The 18876-nt window shown below is 35.1% G+C and overlaps 1 protein-coding gene across 1 annotated transcript; it reads left to right on the forward strand.

Moving 5' to 3' along the window:
* Positions 1 to 3875: 3875 nt before the first annotated feature.
* On the forward strand, positions 3876 to 18640 carry LOC145693416 (sodium channel protein Nach-like). The gene is made up of 4 exons (XM_081769431.1): positions 3876 to 4028; positions 11194 to 11318; positions 17474 to 17576; positions 18308 to 18640. Exons 1-4 carry the CDS (start codon positions 3876 to 3878, stop codon positions 18638 to 18640), a joined length of 714 nt encoding a protein of 237 aa, XP_081625557.1.
* The last annotated feature ends 236 nt before the right edge of the window (positions 18641 to 18876 follow it).

Consider the following 18876-nt stretch of genomic DNA (forward strand, 5'->3'; position numbering starts at 1 on the left):
ATGATTTGTTCGTTTCTTTCTCGAAACTAATATCTTGTAGTTTGCTGAAGAGATCTTGATCACGTGTAACATCTTGATTAGAAGTAGATGTTCGTGTGGTTCTCCAAAAATCTTAAAGGGTGCCTTATAGCGCATTTCTTTGTTTCTTGCCATAACTGTACTATTGTCCTTTATTTCGATGTTATTAGCAAATTGACGCTTAATCTTCTTTTGTCTTTTAAGTCCATCGCTTTTCCTTTCTATCATCCGAAAGTGTTTCTGAATAGTCGTTTGGGTTAAAAAGAGTTTTTTTTTATCACTGTCATCAGAACACTTAATTATCTTAAGTTATTTGATTGCTGAATGTCGTCAAGAGATTCTTCTATTTTGCGTTTTCTAGCTAACGCGACAATTATCTTACTCCTGGAAAGCATTTCTAACAACTGCTGCTGTGGACTGTGCTACTAATTTCACGTAGAGAAGGAAATAAGTACGTTTTCCGACCGTAGTCATATTAGTGAGTAAATAACGTTTCGAATGAAAGATTTCGTATGTATTGGCACCGGCTTTATTAGAAATTCTTGAAGCTATAATTTCTTTTCCAGTTTTGCCTTTCAAAAGCTAGATTTAAGAAAGGAAACAAAACATGTAAAGGAACCGTCCTTTTACTGAATCGCCTCAATGACCCTCGTCACGACAGACTGGAAGTGGGTAACATTGGCATAGAATGTTAGTGGCCAATTTTAATTTTGGGAATAGGAAATAGTCACATGGCGATAAATCAGGCGAATACGGAGGATATGGAAGCACAGAGATTTGACTTTTAACCAAAAAGTCACGAAATGTGAAGATTCTGTGACATGGTGCATTGTCATGCAATGAAGACCAGCTGCCTGGCGCTCAATACTCGGGCCTTACGCGAATGATACGCTTGCACAAACGCTCCATAACACGCAAATAATACTCACCATTAACAGGTTGACCCTGTGGAATGAATTTCCGAAGTATAATATCTTTGGAATTGTGAAAGCAAATAAATATTGTCTTCTCACATGACTTTTGAAAACGCATTTTTTTTTCGCTTTCGGAGAACCTTGGGACTTCCACGTAGCACTTTGGCGTTTTGTTTGCGGGTCGTACTTGAAGCACCAACTCTCATCACCAGTTACAATCGATTTCAGAAATGTTCTGTTCCATGTTGCTGTTTTAATCAGGTCCTTGCAATGTTATACTTCAGCAAGTGTTGCGTCGTTAGTTGAGAGTGCGGAACAAATCGAGCACATACTTTCCGTTTCTTTAAATCTTTTGGCAAAATTTCGTGAATCATGCCTTTCGTCGTGCTCAAAATTCTCACTGTCGAATTCGCAACGTGGGCGATCATTTCACACACTTATTCCACCAACTTATCTCGATCTTTATTTTTCGTTTTCCCTGGCTTTGGGTCGTCTTCCAAGGACTGACGAATGTCCCGGAACCGCGTATACCACTCGAACACATGTGTACAAGATAAACACTCAAAACCATACACTTGTTTTATCCCTTCCAATGTATGCGTAAATGTTTTATCTAGCTTGAAACAAAATTTAATATTGGTTCTTTGCTCCATCGTGTTTTTGTAGCGAGATGGCACCAGGTACACTTACTTTTCTTGCTATAATCGGTTCTCATGATTGTGGTCTCGTTTTGTTGAGCAGATATACGGCTTTTCGTTGATTCAATAGAAGGAGCTAGTGGTTGTCTGTAAAGAAAAAAGTTCTGTTAATTTTCTGACATACTATATATAAGTTTTAAAACTCATCTATCTTACATTACTTTTCAGATTGATGTGGATCATCCTATTTCTAGTAGGTCTTGCTCTGACACTTTTACTGATATATAAATCATGGAGAAAGTTTCAGGACAGTCCAGTTGTTGTAACCATAGAAAGAAATTTTAACGAATGGCAAATTCCATTACCTGCCATTACTCTCTGCCCCAAAAATGTTCTGAGTAGTAGTACAAAATACATTATGAAAGGGTAAGTATATGATTGAGTGAGAATATATTTCAGTGGATTTTCTTTTCTGATTAGATTATGTCTGTTAACCGTACGTTTTCTGTTAAGATTTGCCACAAATTAAGAAGCTTCCCTGTACTCTGATTTACAGATAACAACTTTCTTCTGAGTCCTAGTAGAAGATTTGTACGCCCTCGGTTCACGTAGTAGTAGTAGTTTTGATTTCTAGTTGGCATGTTAAGAAACAAATAAAGTAAGACTCATTATCTGCTGTAATGACGTTCATTAATTGAAATCACTCTGTTTCTCATCCATGTTTATCTTCTACTGTGTCCATCATATTACAATTTCATCTCATACAACGAACCAGTGATTATTTTATCTTCTCAATGATCTTTAATATTATTCCTCTATCTTATTTTGTTTTCCAAAATGGCTTATCTGGTTTTCGTTTCACCCACCTAGATTCTCCATTTCTCTTCATAAGATTTTAATGACTGGAGTTAATGTTGGATTTTGAAGATAAAATTTACTAGTACTTGGGAAAAGTGATAAAATGAATTTTTTTAATAACGAGAATCAATGATTATCCGTGAGAACTCTTCGTTACATAGTGGTGTAGATTTCATTTCATTTATTCGCCTGTTTATTCATTAGCTTATAAAAAACGAAAATTCATAAAATAGCAGAAGGTGTACCTAATATTGTACCTATGCATCTTTCTAAATATAAAACTATAAAATAAGAGATATAAAGTGTGTAAAAATGATCACTTACATCGTAATTAGGAAACCGTTTTTACCACACATGGAATGTACTCATGAGCAAGTATCTGTTATCAACTCTTCATTTAATGAATTATATAAATACCGGTATTACTTAATAGTGTAATAACATTTTACAGAAAGTAGGATAAATAACTTCTTATGGAAAACGGAAACATTAATCATATTCTTCAAGTACATAGAGAAATAGACATAGAGACATAGTATAACTCTTTATTACACAATCTAGCACAAGTCATATACACGTTTTTCTTGCTTCCATTAGCTTATTTTTGATGCATTACAAATATGTCTCAATCTTGTCTTATATTATGGATATGAACATTTTTGAAGGTAAAAAGATGCCTGTTTTTCACAGTAAACATAATAGAATTACAAATGTATAAGCTGGGAAGTGTTAAAATTTTTGCTTCTATGACAACCTTGTTACATGTCGATTTCGTGGATAATCCAAAAATTACGCGTGGTAATCCATTTACATTAGTTAGAAATGTAAATATGTTATTATTGAGGTTAAAGAACCAAATTTTCCAGTTACTGCGGGGTGAAGGAGAAAATCATCCCCTTTAAAGAAAAAAAAGAGTATTGTTAGGGGATGTGTTTATATGGGAATGTACCGCAAAAAGCATGTGTGGTAATTTTCTTCTCAGGCAACATCCTGTAGAACTATCTTAATTTGCACAGTGATTCTACGAACGCAATAAGAACACATAGCATTAAACTGGGCTCACAACTGCTCTGAGCTGCACTTCACTAGACTATCGACCTATAACAAAGACATTTAGCTATAGCAAAGAAAAATTCCGTCTACTTCATTGTAGACAATTGCAAATTTATTACAAATCAAGAAATATTTTCCCTGTTAAATATGTATAAACTGAAAATTATTTCTGCCCATTGTGACGAGGTACTCAAATTTGAGTGGGAAAGAAGACTGTCCGTGATAATATCTAAGAGGTCCGTAAAATAGCGATTCTCTCTCTAAATACCACGTTGTTTTCTGTCAGAACTTAAAAAGTCTCGTTATTCAGAGATGTTTGTGAAGGGAGGTCTTGCATTCATTAAATAAATGACAAAGAAACACATAGTTAATATTTTGTCTTTATTTGTGAAGGATGTTTGGCAATATTGGTAAAGCGAAACGGAAATATTATAGAGGGTTCTTCAAAGAAGTTGCTCACCTTAGTGAAAGAACATTACCTAATATGATAACGTATGAAGAAGATAAATCACTGAGTAACATTAACATCACTGATCTTCAGACCAAGGTATGTATAACACAAAATCTACTGTATCATCATTACATGATAGTTTGACACGTCAGTTATTTTTTTTTTATCACGTTAATTAAAAAATCTTTTACATTGATTTTTTTTTGGAACTCACATTACGAAGACGGAGAGTGCGTAATTCCGACATTTTCCCTTCCGTAGCCCTCAAATCAACTTCAGTTAAGTAAGTGACATAAATTATGCGACAAATTTTCATTTTCCACATTTGTAATGCTATTCTTAATCTCAGTGATAAAGACGTAATTTGAAAAAAAAAAAAAAAAATCTGTAGGTATACAAATTGTCATCTTCAAATCAAGTACACGACACATAATTACACGTACAAGTACACGACACGACACAATTAGCTAACCATTGCAGAGAGGAATGCAGGGTTAGAGAAAGTGCCAGATTCTTAAGTGTGTCTGAAATTTAGTTTAATACATGCACTACTAAATCTTAAGTTTTGTAAATTGTCAGGAAAGAAAATATATAAAAAGATTAAAAAAATTTAGTCCTTCAGGTACGTAAAGTATCATTCACTAAAGAGGTCCTGAATTTTGAGTTGCCAAAATGAAGATGCTCGACGACAGCATGTTTTATCACACAATCGCTTTACAATAATCCCTTCCAGCAGCAAGACTATATGAAACGTCGACCTACAGCTTAACGTGGGATCCAAACCACATGAGCTACAGTCGGGAATCGAACCCGTGCCTTTCATGTCAAAGGCGAGTACGCTAAGCGCTTAGATACAAATTATTGAATACAGATAAATGTGAAAAGGAAATTCGAGCAAGTAGTCAGAAGATGGGATTTAAACACTAATTTATTACTTCGACCGCCTTTGTTCAACAATTTAGTTCTTCTGGGTTACTATCTTTTCGAACACACGCCTAAACCTCTGTATATAAAAAAGTTCTGACTGACTAACTGATTGATCAACTCCCAAGAAAAATCGCTTATGCTAGTTTATATATGAAAATGGTAAATATTTCTTTCCTATATATATATATATCGTAATTGCGGGCTACTTGGACCCTTAAGGGGCTACTTGGACCCATACCAAAAACTCGTTTAAAGTCCCATATAAAATGCAGTAATGAGTGAGTACAGAGTTAGATCCGTTAGATAGGATCAAAATGCAGGCGTACACACATTGAAAGTAATTCTGTGGTAGGCTACGATTGAGCAGCATTGGTGAGAAAGGTCGTTGACGAAAACAGTGTATTTACTGACCGCCAAACTTTTATGTGTGGACACTATTTGCAAGGAAGTGGAACCAATGCTAAGTAAACACATAAGTAGTTACATATAGGTTAATGAAACTGACATGGTAAACTTTCTTATATACAATAAGACGTGTGCGTAATTGCATTATTTATGAAGTGTGTACATATGATATGGAAAACATGGACATTTTGTCCCACCACATCTTTTGTTATCTTTATCCCTCCCCATCCTTTGTTATCTTTATATATGAAAAATAAAGATCTGTTTTCACGTGTCACACAAGTAAAAACTTTTCATTGTTTCCCTAAGGATACCGGTACAAAATGGTACATCAATATAAAAGATTGCCTGCAGGTAGAAAATATGCTGATTTTTCATAACAGCTTGAAGAATGTTTACCAGCAATTCAGTCGAGGAAAATGTCGCAAAAAAAAAAAAAAAAAAAAAAAAACAGAAGCTCACTTCAAGATAAGTCGTTCCACCATAGAAAGAAGATTAAAGAACAGGTCAAGGCAGAATCCGGGCCATCTGAAAGTGTTCACTGAAGAAGAAGAATTAGCCTTCGCTAGTCATCTTGATAAAGTTTGCGATTTCGGATTTCTCGTTAATTAACTTGATTTCAGATTTATTGTGAAGTCCTATTTAGCCATGCATGGGAGAACTGTCATTGCTTTCTAAGACAATCTTCCCAGTCGAGATTGGGTGAAGTTATTTTAGAAACTGCTCCTCCAGTCAACGACTAGATTCGCTGCTAATATAGATAGGGCTCGTGCAGCTATAGAAAAAAACGTAATCAGCTATTACAGTCATTATATTTGATAGTACCTCTTAACATGTTCTCTTTGTGGTTTCCTGTAAATAAAAAGTGTTGTTCTTGGAACACCTACGTCCTACTTAGTATCAGAGCAGATTTCAATGGTTTTCTGTAGGAAAATATGGGGGTGGGTTCAAGTAGCCCGAACGCCAGTCTTACTTGGACCCATTTTTTACAACAATCGCCTGTGCTTTGTTTTCAATATATGTAATTAAAACTGTCCTCGATATATACAACAAAGCTTGTAGTTTCACTTAATATCGGTTATGCCAATAACTTTCGAGTTTTCGTGGACGAAAACAGGCCGAAAGAACGAATTTATTGCAAAATTGGGTCCAAGTAGCCCGCATATACGGTATATATATATATATATATATATATATATATATATATATATATATATATATATATATATAAAGAAAATAGGTAATTCCTTAAATTTATAAAACATTATTCTCTGTTCTGTGTTTATAAAATAGTTATATATCGTGTCCGATTGAAAATAAATAAAAAATAAAAATATCTCGGCAACCAACACTGACAAGAGCGCTCTGTTTTGTTTCGCTGCAAGAGAAACTAATCGGATTTTATGACTAGCGAACGGAATATCGCAATGCTACTAGGACGCATTTACTTTGTGTTTGTTTACAATTAAGGAAAATGCCGTCTTTACTGTGCGTCAGAAAGTTGAGTGTGGGTTTCCTTTGCTGAATTCAAATTCCCTGTAACTGCACAGAGAAAAAAGTCTGGCGACGGATAACCAATTGCTGGAAACTGGTTATGTGTTTAGGAAGAAAGGAAGCGGCAAGAAACTAGTAAGGAAAAAATGGGAAAGCTTTTCAGCGAGCCCCGCGCATACCACTGACTAGGGAAGGCCGCGGGGTGTTACTCTGACCTCATATCTTTACTATGCTCAATCGACTTCTTTTTACATAATATGAAACAATTAGGCAAACAGAGAAATCCTCAATCAAAAGCGTGTTTGAATTACGAACGTTTAAAGTTCAAAATAGAACAGATTTTGCAAAAACTTTGAAGTAACTATTATTTGAGATAACGCTTTATTTTTTGGTATCGGGGGGCTTCTTCAGTGCCAAGCATAGTGGCGAGGTAAAAGCATACGCATTTTGCAACATAAGCGTACTTATTAAGGAGGAGGTGAAGGGTAACAGAGTCTTACAACTTGTATATTGCGTTCTGTTTGGCACACTGGGTCGATAAGCTGATAAAATGAATTTGCTACCCCTAACCGACTTTTCTCATTCAAACGTTACTTTCCTATGTGGCCACCTTTAAATTGAACAATGAACACTTGGCCGCGGAACTACTGAATGGCACTCAGAACCCAGTCGGCCTCTTCTTATGCACTGCGGAAGACTATTTCAATCTCATGTCGCTAGCGTTTTTTTTTTTTTGATCTTCTAAGCCTTATATTTGGAGAACTACATATAATGTAGCCAAACCAAAAGTATCACTAACCCAGTACGATGTGCTTATTCCGTTATACAAAAACTTGATTTAGGGGCCGTTCAATTTTCTTGCCCCTGATCAGGCCGGTAGCCAGGCCAAAAATTTAGGGGGGGCGGTAGAAGTAAGGGGGGCACGATTCAACCATACTATAGTTCATCACCATATTATAGTTCATTTGCACCCTACTGTGAAACTCTTAGGGGGACCTTCCCCCGTAGAGCTCCCTTGGATACGGGCCTGCCCCTCATCCAAAAAATCCCATACATTTCATTCAATCAAATATTGTCTTGTACTCATTATGTCTGGAACTACATATAGTGTAGCCAAACCCAAACTATCACTTAACTCAGTATGATGTTCTTATTCCGCCAGAAATACGAGAACTCGATTTAGGGGCCGTTCAAAAAAATTTTGGCCCCAATCTAAAAAAATCGAATATATTTCATTTAATCAAATATTCTATTGTACTCATTATATCTGGAGAAGTATCTATAGGGTAGCCAAAATAAAACTATTATTTAACTCACTATGATGTGGTTATTCCGTAAACAAATTACGAAAACTCGATTTCGGGGCCGTTCAAAAGTTTTGTGTCCTCTGATCCAAAAAATGCAGTATATTTCATTTAATCAAACATTTTCTTTTGCTCATTATCTGCAGAACTACATACAGTATAGCTAAGCAAAAACTATCTCTTAACTCAGTACGATAAGCTTATTCTGTAAAAATTACAAAAACTCTATTTAGCGGCCGTGCGAAAATTTTGTGGCCCCTGATCTAAAACCCTAACAACACATTGCATAGCAGGCATATGCCTATCATGTTCCTCAGGTATATGAGAATGTGTCCAGTATGTGCCTTATGTACCTTTGAGAGAGAAATCACATGAATGGCAAGTGATAGTTACAGTCTATGTCCGCCCCTAGGCATATGCCTAACATATACCTGAGGAATGTGCCTAGTATGTTCTAGGTATGGTCCACATGCCGTAAGCGTCAATGAACTACAAAGTTACTGCCTTAAAATATGTTAAATCGTCTATATGCGTAATGTGTTTACATTAAGGTGAGTCTAAAAAACACTTTAAACAAGTAAAAATAAGTGTACCGGTAACCCAGGGTCGGCTCGAACCATCAAACTTTGGATTACTTCCTGTGTGCTCTTCCGACGGAACCGATGAAGAGAATGCCGCTTGTAGAGGGATAAATTGTTGACGTCTTTTGAATTTAGCTAATCAGAGTGTTCCTTTAACCGCGTATACTCAACGATATCCGTTTCGGATCAGATAAAATCTGCTCGCCATGTAATTTTATAACACAATGACGAGTGTCTATTTACTTTATTTCTTGGTTCTTCCATATTCACTTTCAAATGATCGGAGACAGTTCCCACCTAATAAAGTTGGTGCGTTTGTTGCTTCTAGTACACAATCGCTTAGAAAAAGAAGCAACAAATGCATCAAATGTGGGAGGTGAATTTAGAACACCTAAATAGCGCATGCCTAGCACATCTTATGCTGTTAGGGAAAATCCAATATATTTCATTTGAATAAACATTTTTTGTACACCCATTTCTGGAGAACTACGTATAGTGTAACCAAACCCAAACTATCACGTAACTCAGTATGTGCTTATTCCGTTTTAAAAAAATACGAACACTCGATTCAAGGCTCGTTAAAAATTTTTTGGCCCCTGATCCAAAAATCGAATATATTTTATTCAAACATTTTCTTGTACGCCTTATATCTGGAGAACTGTATAATGTAGCCAAACCGAAACTAATTTAACCCAGTATGATATGCTTATCCCGTCAAAAATAGGAAAACTCAATTTAGGGGCCGTTCAGAAATTTTGTGGCACCTGATTCCAAAACTAATTATTGGCCAAGATCGCAATCTTTTGATGCGTTTTTTGGATCATTCCTAAATTTCTTGGCCAAGATCGCAGTCTTTTGATCCATTTTTTAGGATCATTCTTATAATTCTTGTTAAATTTTTCGACGAATTTTAATGACGATTGTTGGAAAATAGTGGCAAACTTCAGGGAATATTTTACGATATTCGGCTATAAATGTGGCCAGAAAACAATCGGCTAGTGACGATGTATGGAAATATCAGGTTTCTTTCCCCCCCAAAAAGCCACCTTGTTTACAACTTTGAGCGCACATTCTCGCTAATATATATATTTTTAATTTTTCGATCTGTTTTATTGCTGAATATCTTCAAATATTTCCTGGAATTTGACCAATATTTCCCCATAATCGGCATTTCAATTCACTGAAAATTTAAAAAAATGAAAGCAATGATGTTTTGAAACAACGTCTTCCGCAATGCATATGCATAGGCCGACAGGGTTGGGAGTACCACTGACGATAGTTCCGCGGCCGGCCGTTCTGATGCTGCGTAGCCTGTTTGAAGCGCCATTTGTGCGCGATTGACTATAAATGAATGCCGGTAGTGTAAACTTCGTATTTACTGTCAGTGCCAGCTGGTAGTGGGTAATTTGTCGGTTTAACTTCATTTTAACAATAAAATGATTTTTGTTTTCCACATATGAGACTATGTTGCAGTGCGCAAAGTGCAAAGTTTTTGCTGGATAGCTGATCCGGACGAAACAAGACATTGGCGACAGAGCCTTTTGAGAAAATATTAGTCTCACTACTACTTACAAAAGGCAAGAACATCACAATATTGATTATCAGAAGACTAATTATGAGTTACACGATATTCTTCACTGAATTTCGCACGCCTGGCAAAGCGTTTTGAAGACAAATGTCATTGTTCAATTTGAAGGTAGCCACACAGGAAAGTTAAATTTGAATGATAATACAGTCAAAGAGGGGTGCACATACATTTTATTAGCTGATCTACCCGGTGTGCCAAACCAGATTCAATTTTCAAGGTGTAAGACGCCATTACCCTTCACTCCTCCCCCAAAAGTGTCCTTATCTTTCAAACTGCGTATGTTTTGACCTTATCACTACACTGGGCACCCAAGAAAACACCAAATACAAAAAATGAAGCGTCTTCTCTCAAGAAATGTTTACTTCCAACTTCCTGCAAGATCTGTTCTACTTTGAACGTTTAACACTCGTAATTCAAACATCCTTGTGATCGAGGATTTATCTCTTTGTGTAATTGTTTCATATGTAAAAAAGAGTCAATTCAATATAGTATTGATATGAGGTCAGAGTAACAGCCCGCGACCTTCCCTAGTGAGATGTGTAAGTACACAATTTTAACACCTGTGATAACGCACCACTTATTAGCATGCTCCAACTAGATGGGGCTCGTCTATTCAGGTGAGTTGGTTGATATACTCCATGACAAAACCCCAGTTAAACGAAACTGGACGATTCCAAAAAAAAACTGTTTTGCGAGCTAATTTCATTTCTTAACGATAACTTTTCAACCTCAAATACACTGTATTGTAATTTAGTGTGCATGTTGTTTCCTCTTCTTAACGTTCGAATGATAACTGCTTCAAGTATAAATTCTGATAAATTTCATAATTTAAATAATAATTGATCCAATCATAAATAGAATGAAATAAGACGCCATAGAAAACACATATTGTATAAAAAAGTATAACGTTATATATCAAATTTGCTGATTAGAAAATAGATTATCTTTTCTTCTATTTATAGATAAGGGCTTTTCCAATGTGGATCGTTAGAGACAATGCAAATAGAGTAACATATGTAGGTGAATTTTTGAATAACCTGTACGGTGCTTGTATAACATACAATTCGGCGTTGCCTACAATAGCAAGGTGAGATATCATCTTCCAATAGTAATTGTGTTTGAATTTTACAATGATTTCGAGTTTTACCTTGCATATTTATGTTGTTGCATGTATTGGTATTAGGATCGATTTCTGATTTTTGGTTGATTAGAATCCCTTTCAAGTACCGAGACTAGAAGACATTGCCCTACCACCCAAACTACCATAATGGATTCAAATTTTAAAGCGCTTCAATTGGGAATCGAACCCGGGATCTCTAGCATAAAATGCACGTGCGCTAATCACTAGATCCAGCGTTACGAGGGAACAAAACTACTCTAATATGGATGTACAACTCAGAAAGATGGAATGTGTTGTATCTGGATACTGTAACTATAACTTTAACTGGAAGATGTAACTTGTTCAACAAAGAGTATGAATCGAATGCCACACCAGGCGCTCGTTTACCGCAATTTCAAATCGTTTACAGACTCAAATTACAAAGCAATATATCTATAACTTGTTATATTATTTTGGATTTTGTCTAGTTTCAAAAGGACGGACCAGAGACTCACGCCGTGAAGGAAAAGTTTACTACCATTAGATATGGTTAAACAACTGCGAAAATGGAAGCTGAATATCACACGTAAAGAAATTGCTCAACATATTGTATCCTACTAATTTGTGAAGCACTATTGAACAACTCAGTAAGGCAATGTGAAGCAAAAGTTCGATCCCCGGCCCAAAACAAGTTTCTATTGGACAGCAACGTGTCTGTGGGTTTTCTTGCAGTAGTACTCCCTGCACTTTACCCCACTTTCGCATTCCACCAATTCTTCCATCATCATTCACTTGCTTCAATCATAGTCTCTCTTACTTAGTATAAAGGCCATATACGTGGGACGTTAAACTGGAAGATTTCATTTCACTTTCAATTAATTTCTTTTCTCTCTTTCTCTCGCTTTTTTTTTTTACTGATATGCGCTTTTGATACTTTGGTTTCAGGCTCTTTTGACGTGGAATCCGTTTGACCAGGTTTCTTCTGAGGTGTGGTCTTTTTGAAACGGGGATCTTTGGACAATGGTCCTGCTGATGCGATAACATTTCATCTGGCGTCCATTTGACGCAGGGCCCTTTTTACGTATGTCCTTTTGTCACACATGCCCTTTTTTGGCAGCTTCCCTTTGAAGGACCATTTAAACACGGACCTTCTGACCAGAGGCCGTTATGAATCGTCCATTTTATTTTTAATACCGCTTTGATCCGGTCCTTCTGACACGGGACCGTTTTGACTAAGGCTGTTTCGACTCGTGCCCATATATTTTAGCCCTTTTGTGCAGGTCCTTCTGATATGAAATCAAGATAACATGGAATTACATACATTTATAATATGGCATCCCACTTTTGCTCTGAAATAACTAGAAACCGACAAGTGGATAAAAAATTCCATTAGCCATAATCCTATGATACCAGGACGTGCTTCGTCGTTAAAATTCAAAACTATCATGACATTTGGTAGTCTACAGACTGCTAGCGTTCCTCGAATGCTGCCTGGATATTACTTTTTCACATTCCCTGAATCGTTCCTGAATATCCTTTAAGTGTCCAAACTAGAGATGCAAGGGCTCGAAAAAAAAAACCGGCTTTTTTGAAAAAAACTCGGTTTTTTCTCCTTCGCTTTTTTGCTTGGGAAATTTTGGGCTTTTTTCAAAATTCGGCTTTAAATTCATAAACCAGACTTTGTTTCGCTTCTCTATAACACAAAAAGTCATTTAATTAGTGGTTGATGTCGATAATAATATAAAACCTCGAAAATAAACTATGAATTTCGAAAAGATATTTCAAACAGTTTTACTTCTCAACATATTTACATTATGAATTCCAAAGAATTAACCAATGTATATAATAAGATTTTTTTAACCTCATACGTACAAAAGTAAGCAGGGTTGGCAAGAACCGTGTTTGTTTTTGAAAATGCCAAAACCCCGTTTTTGGGGGGGAGTTTAAACTAGGTTTTTTTTTGGTTTAAACCAGGCTTTTTTGGGTTTAGATATTTTACTTTATGTATTTATATTACATACTGACAGAAATAAGTTTGTTTCGCCTTGGTGTTATTATGTAACAATGGGGTTATGCTAGAGGTCACATAAGCTTAAAGAAGTCCGGTCAGTAAATTTCTTAAATTGGGAAACTCCCACCCTAGCCATCGGGAAAATTCCGTCATTACTCTAAATGTAACACAATAACGGAAAAATCCTGTTATTGCTTTGCATGTAAAATTTAAAGGTCAACATATCATAATCAGTACGCTAAAACTGAGGTATTAAATTACAAATTTAGTACGTACATATCATTGAAAGTCCAATCTAAGCTAATGTTGGAAGCTACGTAGGCAATCGATAAATTTTGTCAATTTCTATCAATATATTTAAGTAACCTTGGCTACTTTATAAAACAACAGGCATTCAGGCATGCAGAAATATACAATTTGGTTTCGTTTCGTATGTTCAGGCTTAACATCCTTACGTAATACGGAGGTTATCAAGAAGAAGACTTTCGCTTAAAGTGACATCCGACCACTACTTTGTTTACGCATGAAAAAAGGGTTGTGGTTCGACCGAGAATTTAACATGGGACACCTTGATTAAAAGGTGAAAAGGAAATAAAACTAATGCAGATGGTTTGATGTGGGGAAACGTCACCATGAAGTTCACACGATTCGCATTTTTCGTTCTTTTTATTTTTTTGGTTTAAACCAGTTGTTTATTTAAAAAGAAAAAAGAAAAAAACTAGCTGGTGTAAACCAGCCAACCCTAAAAGTAAATACTTATTTTAAAAAAATACACAAATAACTAGCAACATTCTATGTAGTATTTTTCAAAATATTCTATACCCTCTTTTTGGAACCAAATAAAATTAAAATAAAACATAAGAAAAATACTTATATTTATATGATACACTTAAAGGCTACACATCTAGAGCTTTTGGTTTTGTATATTCTTGAAATCCTACAGTTTTATATAACCGCCATCACGGTTTACTCAGTCCTCAAGTTTTCTGAATTTTTAACAAGAGGGATTCAACATATGAAGGGTATGAGGCAAGAACATGGCAACCCACAATTTTACTATTTTAAGAAATTAGAGATTTTCTGCTGCACAATTCATTTTGAAAGTCGGAAAGCTAATTTTTCACATAAGACTATACATGAAGGATTAAACGAAGCGGTATGCGTTGCTGTCTATCTGGTGCTGCATAACTCAGCAATTGAAAATTTGTTAGTTATCATGTTCTTGGCTCACACCTTTAATATCATTATGGAACTCTCCTCACCCCACCACCACCCAAAAAAAAAAAAGGACTACGGAATATATTTAACTTAAGATAAATACAACTGCACAACAAACATGACTGAGTGGAGCTTTTGCGCTTCTATCGGGAAGTCCGGGATTCAACTCAGCATTCGACCATTCTGACAAAGCTTTTCTTCATTCAATATGTGAAGTAGAAATAGTGCGTGTACTGTGAGTTGGCCGACTTTCTTTCTTATTGTTTTTAAATCGTTATTATTACTAATTACCAGCAGTGACGGTTTTGCGAAGGTTAGGGGGGAGGGGCGGTCTTTCGGACTGAAGCCTGTTTCCCAAAATTACTTAATGTCTAAAACAAACGAAATATCTATTAGTCATGCCTTTACTCATAAACTTTAAGCTCCCGTCAAGTAGAAACTACGAATGTTTAGAAAAACTAAACATTAGTAAGAAAAAAACTCCCAAAATACTTTTCTAAATCCGCCACTGATTCTCAGTATAAAATGATCTTCAATGAGGTTGTATCCGGAAGATTATCGCTAAATATATAAACGAAGAGTACTAAGCTCTTAAAAATGAAACACGGATGACAAACTGAAATGATCCCGAGAAGAAAAAAAATGTCGATAACTCAAAAGTTAAAATAAAGTTAAATAGCCTCTAAAATTGTCCTCAAATACTACATTCTTCACGTTAGCTTTAATTCGTAAAACATGTGCTCCATCTATCTTGCTGGTGAATTTTAGAGCGAAATGTGGCATTTAGGTCATGGAATTCTTATCTAACTATAGAATATACTATAAGAAAGCTATTTAGGTAGAAAAATCATGAAAATGAAAAAAACAAAAATTTCCAAAATTCTCGTTTTTTCCCAAAAAAGCCGGCTTTTTATGTGAAAAAAACATCGATTCAAAAAAGTCGGCTTTTTTGCATCTCTAGTCCAAACTGACCAGATGCAAATATATTCCGAATATTTGATTTTAACGTCCAACGAACATTCGAAATGAATATTTTTAGTTTAACGTTGCACAATTATGCCTTTTACGCGAAAGAGAACGATAACTAAGGCAAGTAAATGATGACGGAAGAATTGGTGAATGATAATATAACAGGAAACGGGAGTACCCTGAGACGATGTTGTCCACCGCAAATTTACTCGGCCGGAGATCGAACTAGGTACATCACGCATGAGAGGTAAACGGTTTGCCACTGAGCCGCCGTGAAACTTTTTGATCTGTTTGCCTTCTCAGAAAGGGTAATTTGGAGTGTCTCACCCATGGTATCAGTTTCGATTCAGTGGGAATCTAGTTAATTTCAGAAGTAAACCGAAGATATTCCTCAATTAGATCTCAATATCTTCCTGTGAGAACTACTATCAACACATGGATCCGAATTTTGGTAGAATATACTACGTCTTTACTTGGTGTAAGTACTTGTAAACCGTCTGGTTCATCTTTGGATGTTGTGTGATGAACATCAAAAGTCTGAAGTTATTTCTTTTTATTGCCATCTTTATTTTGGACTCTACAACGTCTTTCTGGACTAACAAAATTATCTTCTTTAATCTCTCATCATGTTTGATAGCTACTGTTGTCATAAACATTTCTTTATGACCAAAATATACGTTTTTGTATGCATATATTTCGATTTATTAGTGACGAACGTACTTAAGCTTAATATGTGGACTTAAAAGCGTAAAGCTGTCTCTTTCTGCAGGAGGCATCATAATATCAACCGGCCAAAGGTATAACATTCTTGGTGATACGTCCTTTATTTAGCATATGTCGTATAATTAATAATTAAAACAATTATCTTTCCTTTCTGTTTGCTTATACCTTTTTTTGTTTCGCTTCCACTTTTTCCTTATGCATAAGAAATTTCTGCAATCTACGTTTACTTTTGCGTTTCCCAATTAAGAAATTCATTGATTTAAAATTTCGAAATATTAGCGTAGAACTTAGAAGCAAATTAACGTAATAAGTTTTGATACAGCTTCATAGAAAAAAAGTTTATATAGTACCTAACTACTTCATGGCCGCGGCTACTGGAAAATTCTTTATTGTCCTTTCAGCAATATATATTTTCATGCCGGCCGCTTGTTTATCTGGTATTGTCTATTGTGTATACTTAAGTATATGTGTGTGAGTGTGTTTATTTATGGCAAGTGTGTCCGCTGTAGCTTACTCTAATTTATATGTAAATGACACCAAATCTATAATGCAACTGAAATTCCAATTTCTATCAGAAGCACATCATAATTATCCTTTATGTTTATTATTGTGATTATACTTAACATTTTCATATTGTATTTCAAAATCTACTTTACAGAATATATTGTACTTATCTCGTTGACTAATTGCAACTTCTTTCCTCTGGCTAAGACGTATTAATCTTCTTGGAAATTCATAAGTTCTTTTATTCCTTGTGCTCTGAACATTATGTCTGACTCTCTAATTAGTGTTACAAAAAACAAAGTACATTTCAAAGAATAAGAATATCAAACGTTGTGTAAAAGAAGTATTTAACTAGAAGTACTAGATTAAGGTAGTTTAGGTAATAATTACATTGATCCTTAATGGGTAAGGTGATTAAAGTATCACATTGTGTCATAAAGTTATTATTACATTTATTATGGCAATATAACGTAATATACAATTCATTCTAAAACAAGTAAGTTTCAAGTATTTACCTATAAAGGTTTAAAGCAATAAGTAGGAAATTAATTTTGTGTTTCTTACGAAAAATAGTAACATTGAAATAAACATTAAAAATAATTGATAATAATAATAACAATAATATTAACAATAAAATTAAAACGATTGTCAGAAGAGAAGACATATTATAGTAAAACTTTAATTAATGTAATACATTATTTTTGTTTTATAATTTCAGTGAAGGGTATGCGAAAGCTAGTATGGTAGTTCTTCAAAAGTCACTACAGAGTAGTGACAATCAAGTACGCATTTTGGTAATAAATATCAAGGAGGGAACTGAGGTATGTCATAATGAATATGTATTTCTAAATTCTGAATAATTGAGTATCCAGTTATGTGTGATGGGCGATCAAATGAAAACAGGTCAGACCAACCAAAAATGTACCATGTATTACTTCCAAAAGAATATGTTGATATATTTATTCAACTGGAATATGAGACGGTGAATCCCAGTCCAGCATTCTTTAAGTTAATGTTCTGCTGACGGAACCACATCTTAGCCTAAACATATATATTGTAAAACTATACAAACGAATACTCACAAATGTCTCTCTATTAAGCTCTCCATATGTGGAAATGACATGGAGAAAGATCTAAGTTGGAACACATAATTGACAGATTTTCTAGTGACATCACGTGTGTGATTTCACCTTTTTACATTTCAGTGTCACATATTTTTAAAGCTTAGAGTCTCACGATTATACACCGAGACTAAGAGAGACAGATGATAATCTGGAAATAACGAAGGTGGGAGGAAAACTCCGAGAAAACGGCATTTGTTCACCACAAAACCCTTTCGCTGAAACTGGAATCGAACCGGGAACTCCACGTACTAGAAGTGAGCGCTCTACCACTGAACTCCTATTCGGCAAATTATGTGTTCACCATGACAGAAAAAAAACATAATCTACTCCATGATTACAATCACTTCATTAATATATCTCATATTTTACATACAAGAGAATTAGAATAACTGAAATTTATAAATAATATTTATTTTTATTTATTTCAGACTTTCGTCACCTCACCATATGAATATCCAGACCAAATAGTAAACCATTATGTGTATGCATACTCAAGAAACAATAAAGGATCTTCACATTTTGTGAAACTTTTTTCAATCGTAAGTTCCTCAAGTCTGAAGAGATTATCAATCCGTCAAAGGAACTGTTATTTTAGAGATGAAGTATCGTTGGAAACTAGTGAAGTTTACACTCGAAGTGCTTGTAAACTGAACTGCGAGTACAAAGATATTATGAACGGATGCAAATGCTCTCCTCAAATATTTTACAATTTTGGTGTGTATTACAGCATTATTTGCTTATTGAATATTCTTGAATCTTAGATATTAAATAACTTAATAATCTTTTACATTATAAGATTTCCTGAGCTAATTTTTTGACATACATATTAGTGGTTAAGATATACTTTAACTTTTAGTAGTCCAAGTAAGGATATACGTATAGTCTGGCGTAAGGAGGATGGCAATCGAAGGCCTAATGATCTACCAATAGACTCCCACACCCTTAACCCCCTCTAGCATTGTCATTGATAGTCATTTGTCCTTTGAGACGGTTACCT

Source organism: Thermobia domestica, chromosome 1, assembly GCF_964235325.1.
Source record: "Thermobia domestica chromosome 1, izTheDome1.hap1.1, whole genome shotgun sequence".
Classification (NCBI taxonomy): Eukaryota; Metazoa; Arthropoda; class Insecta; order Zygentoma; family Lepismatidae; genus Thermobia; species Thermobia domestica.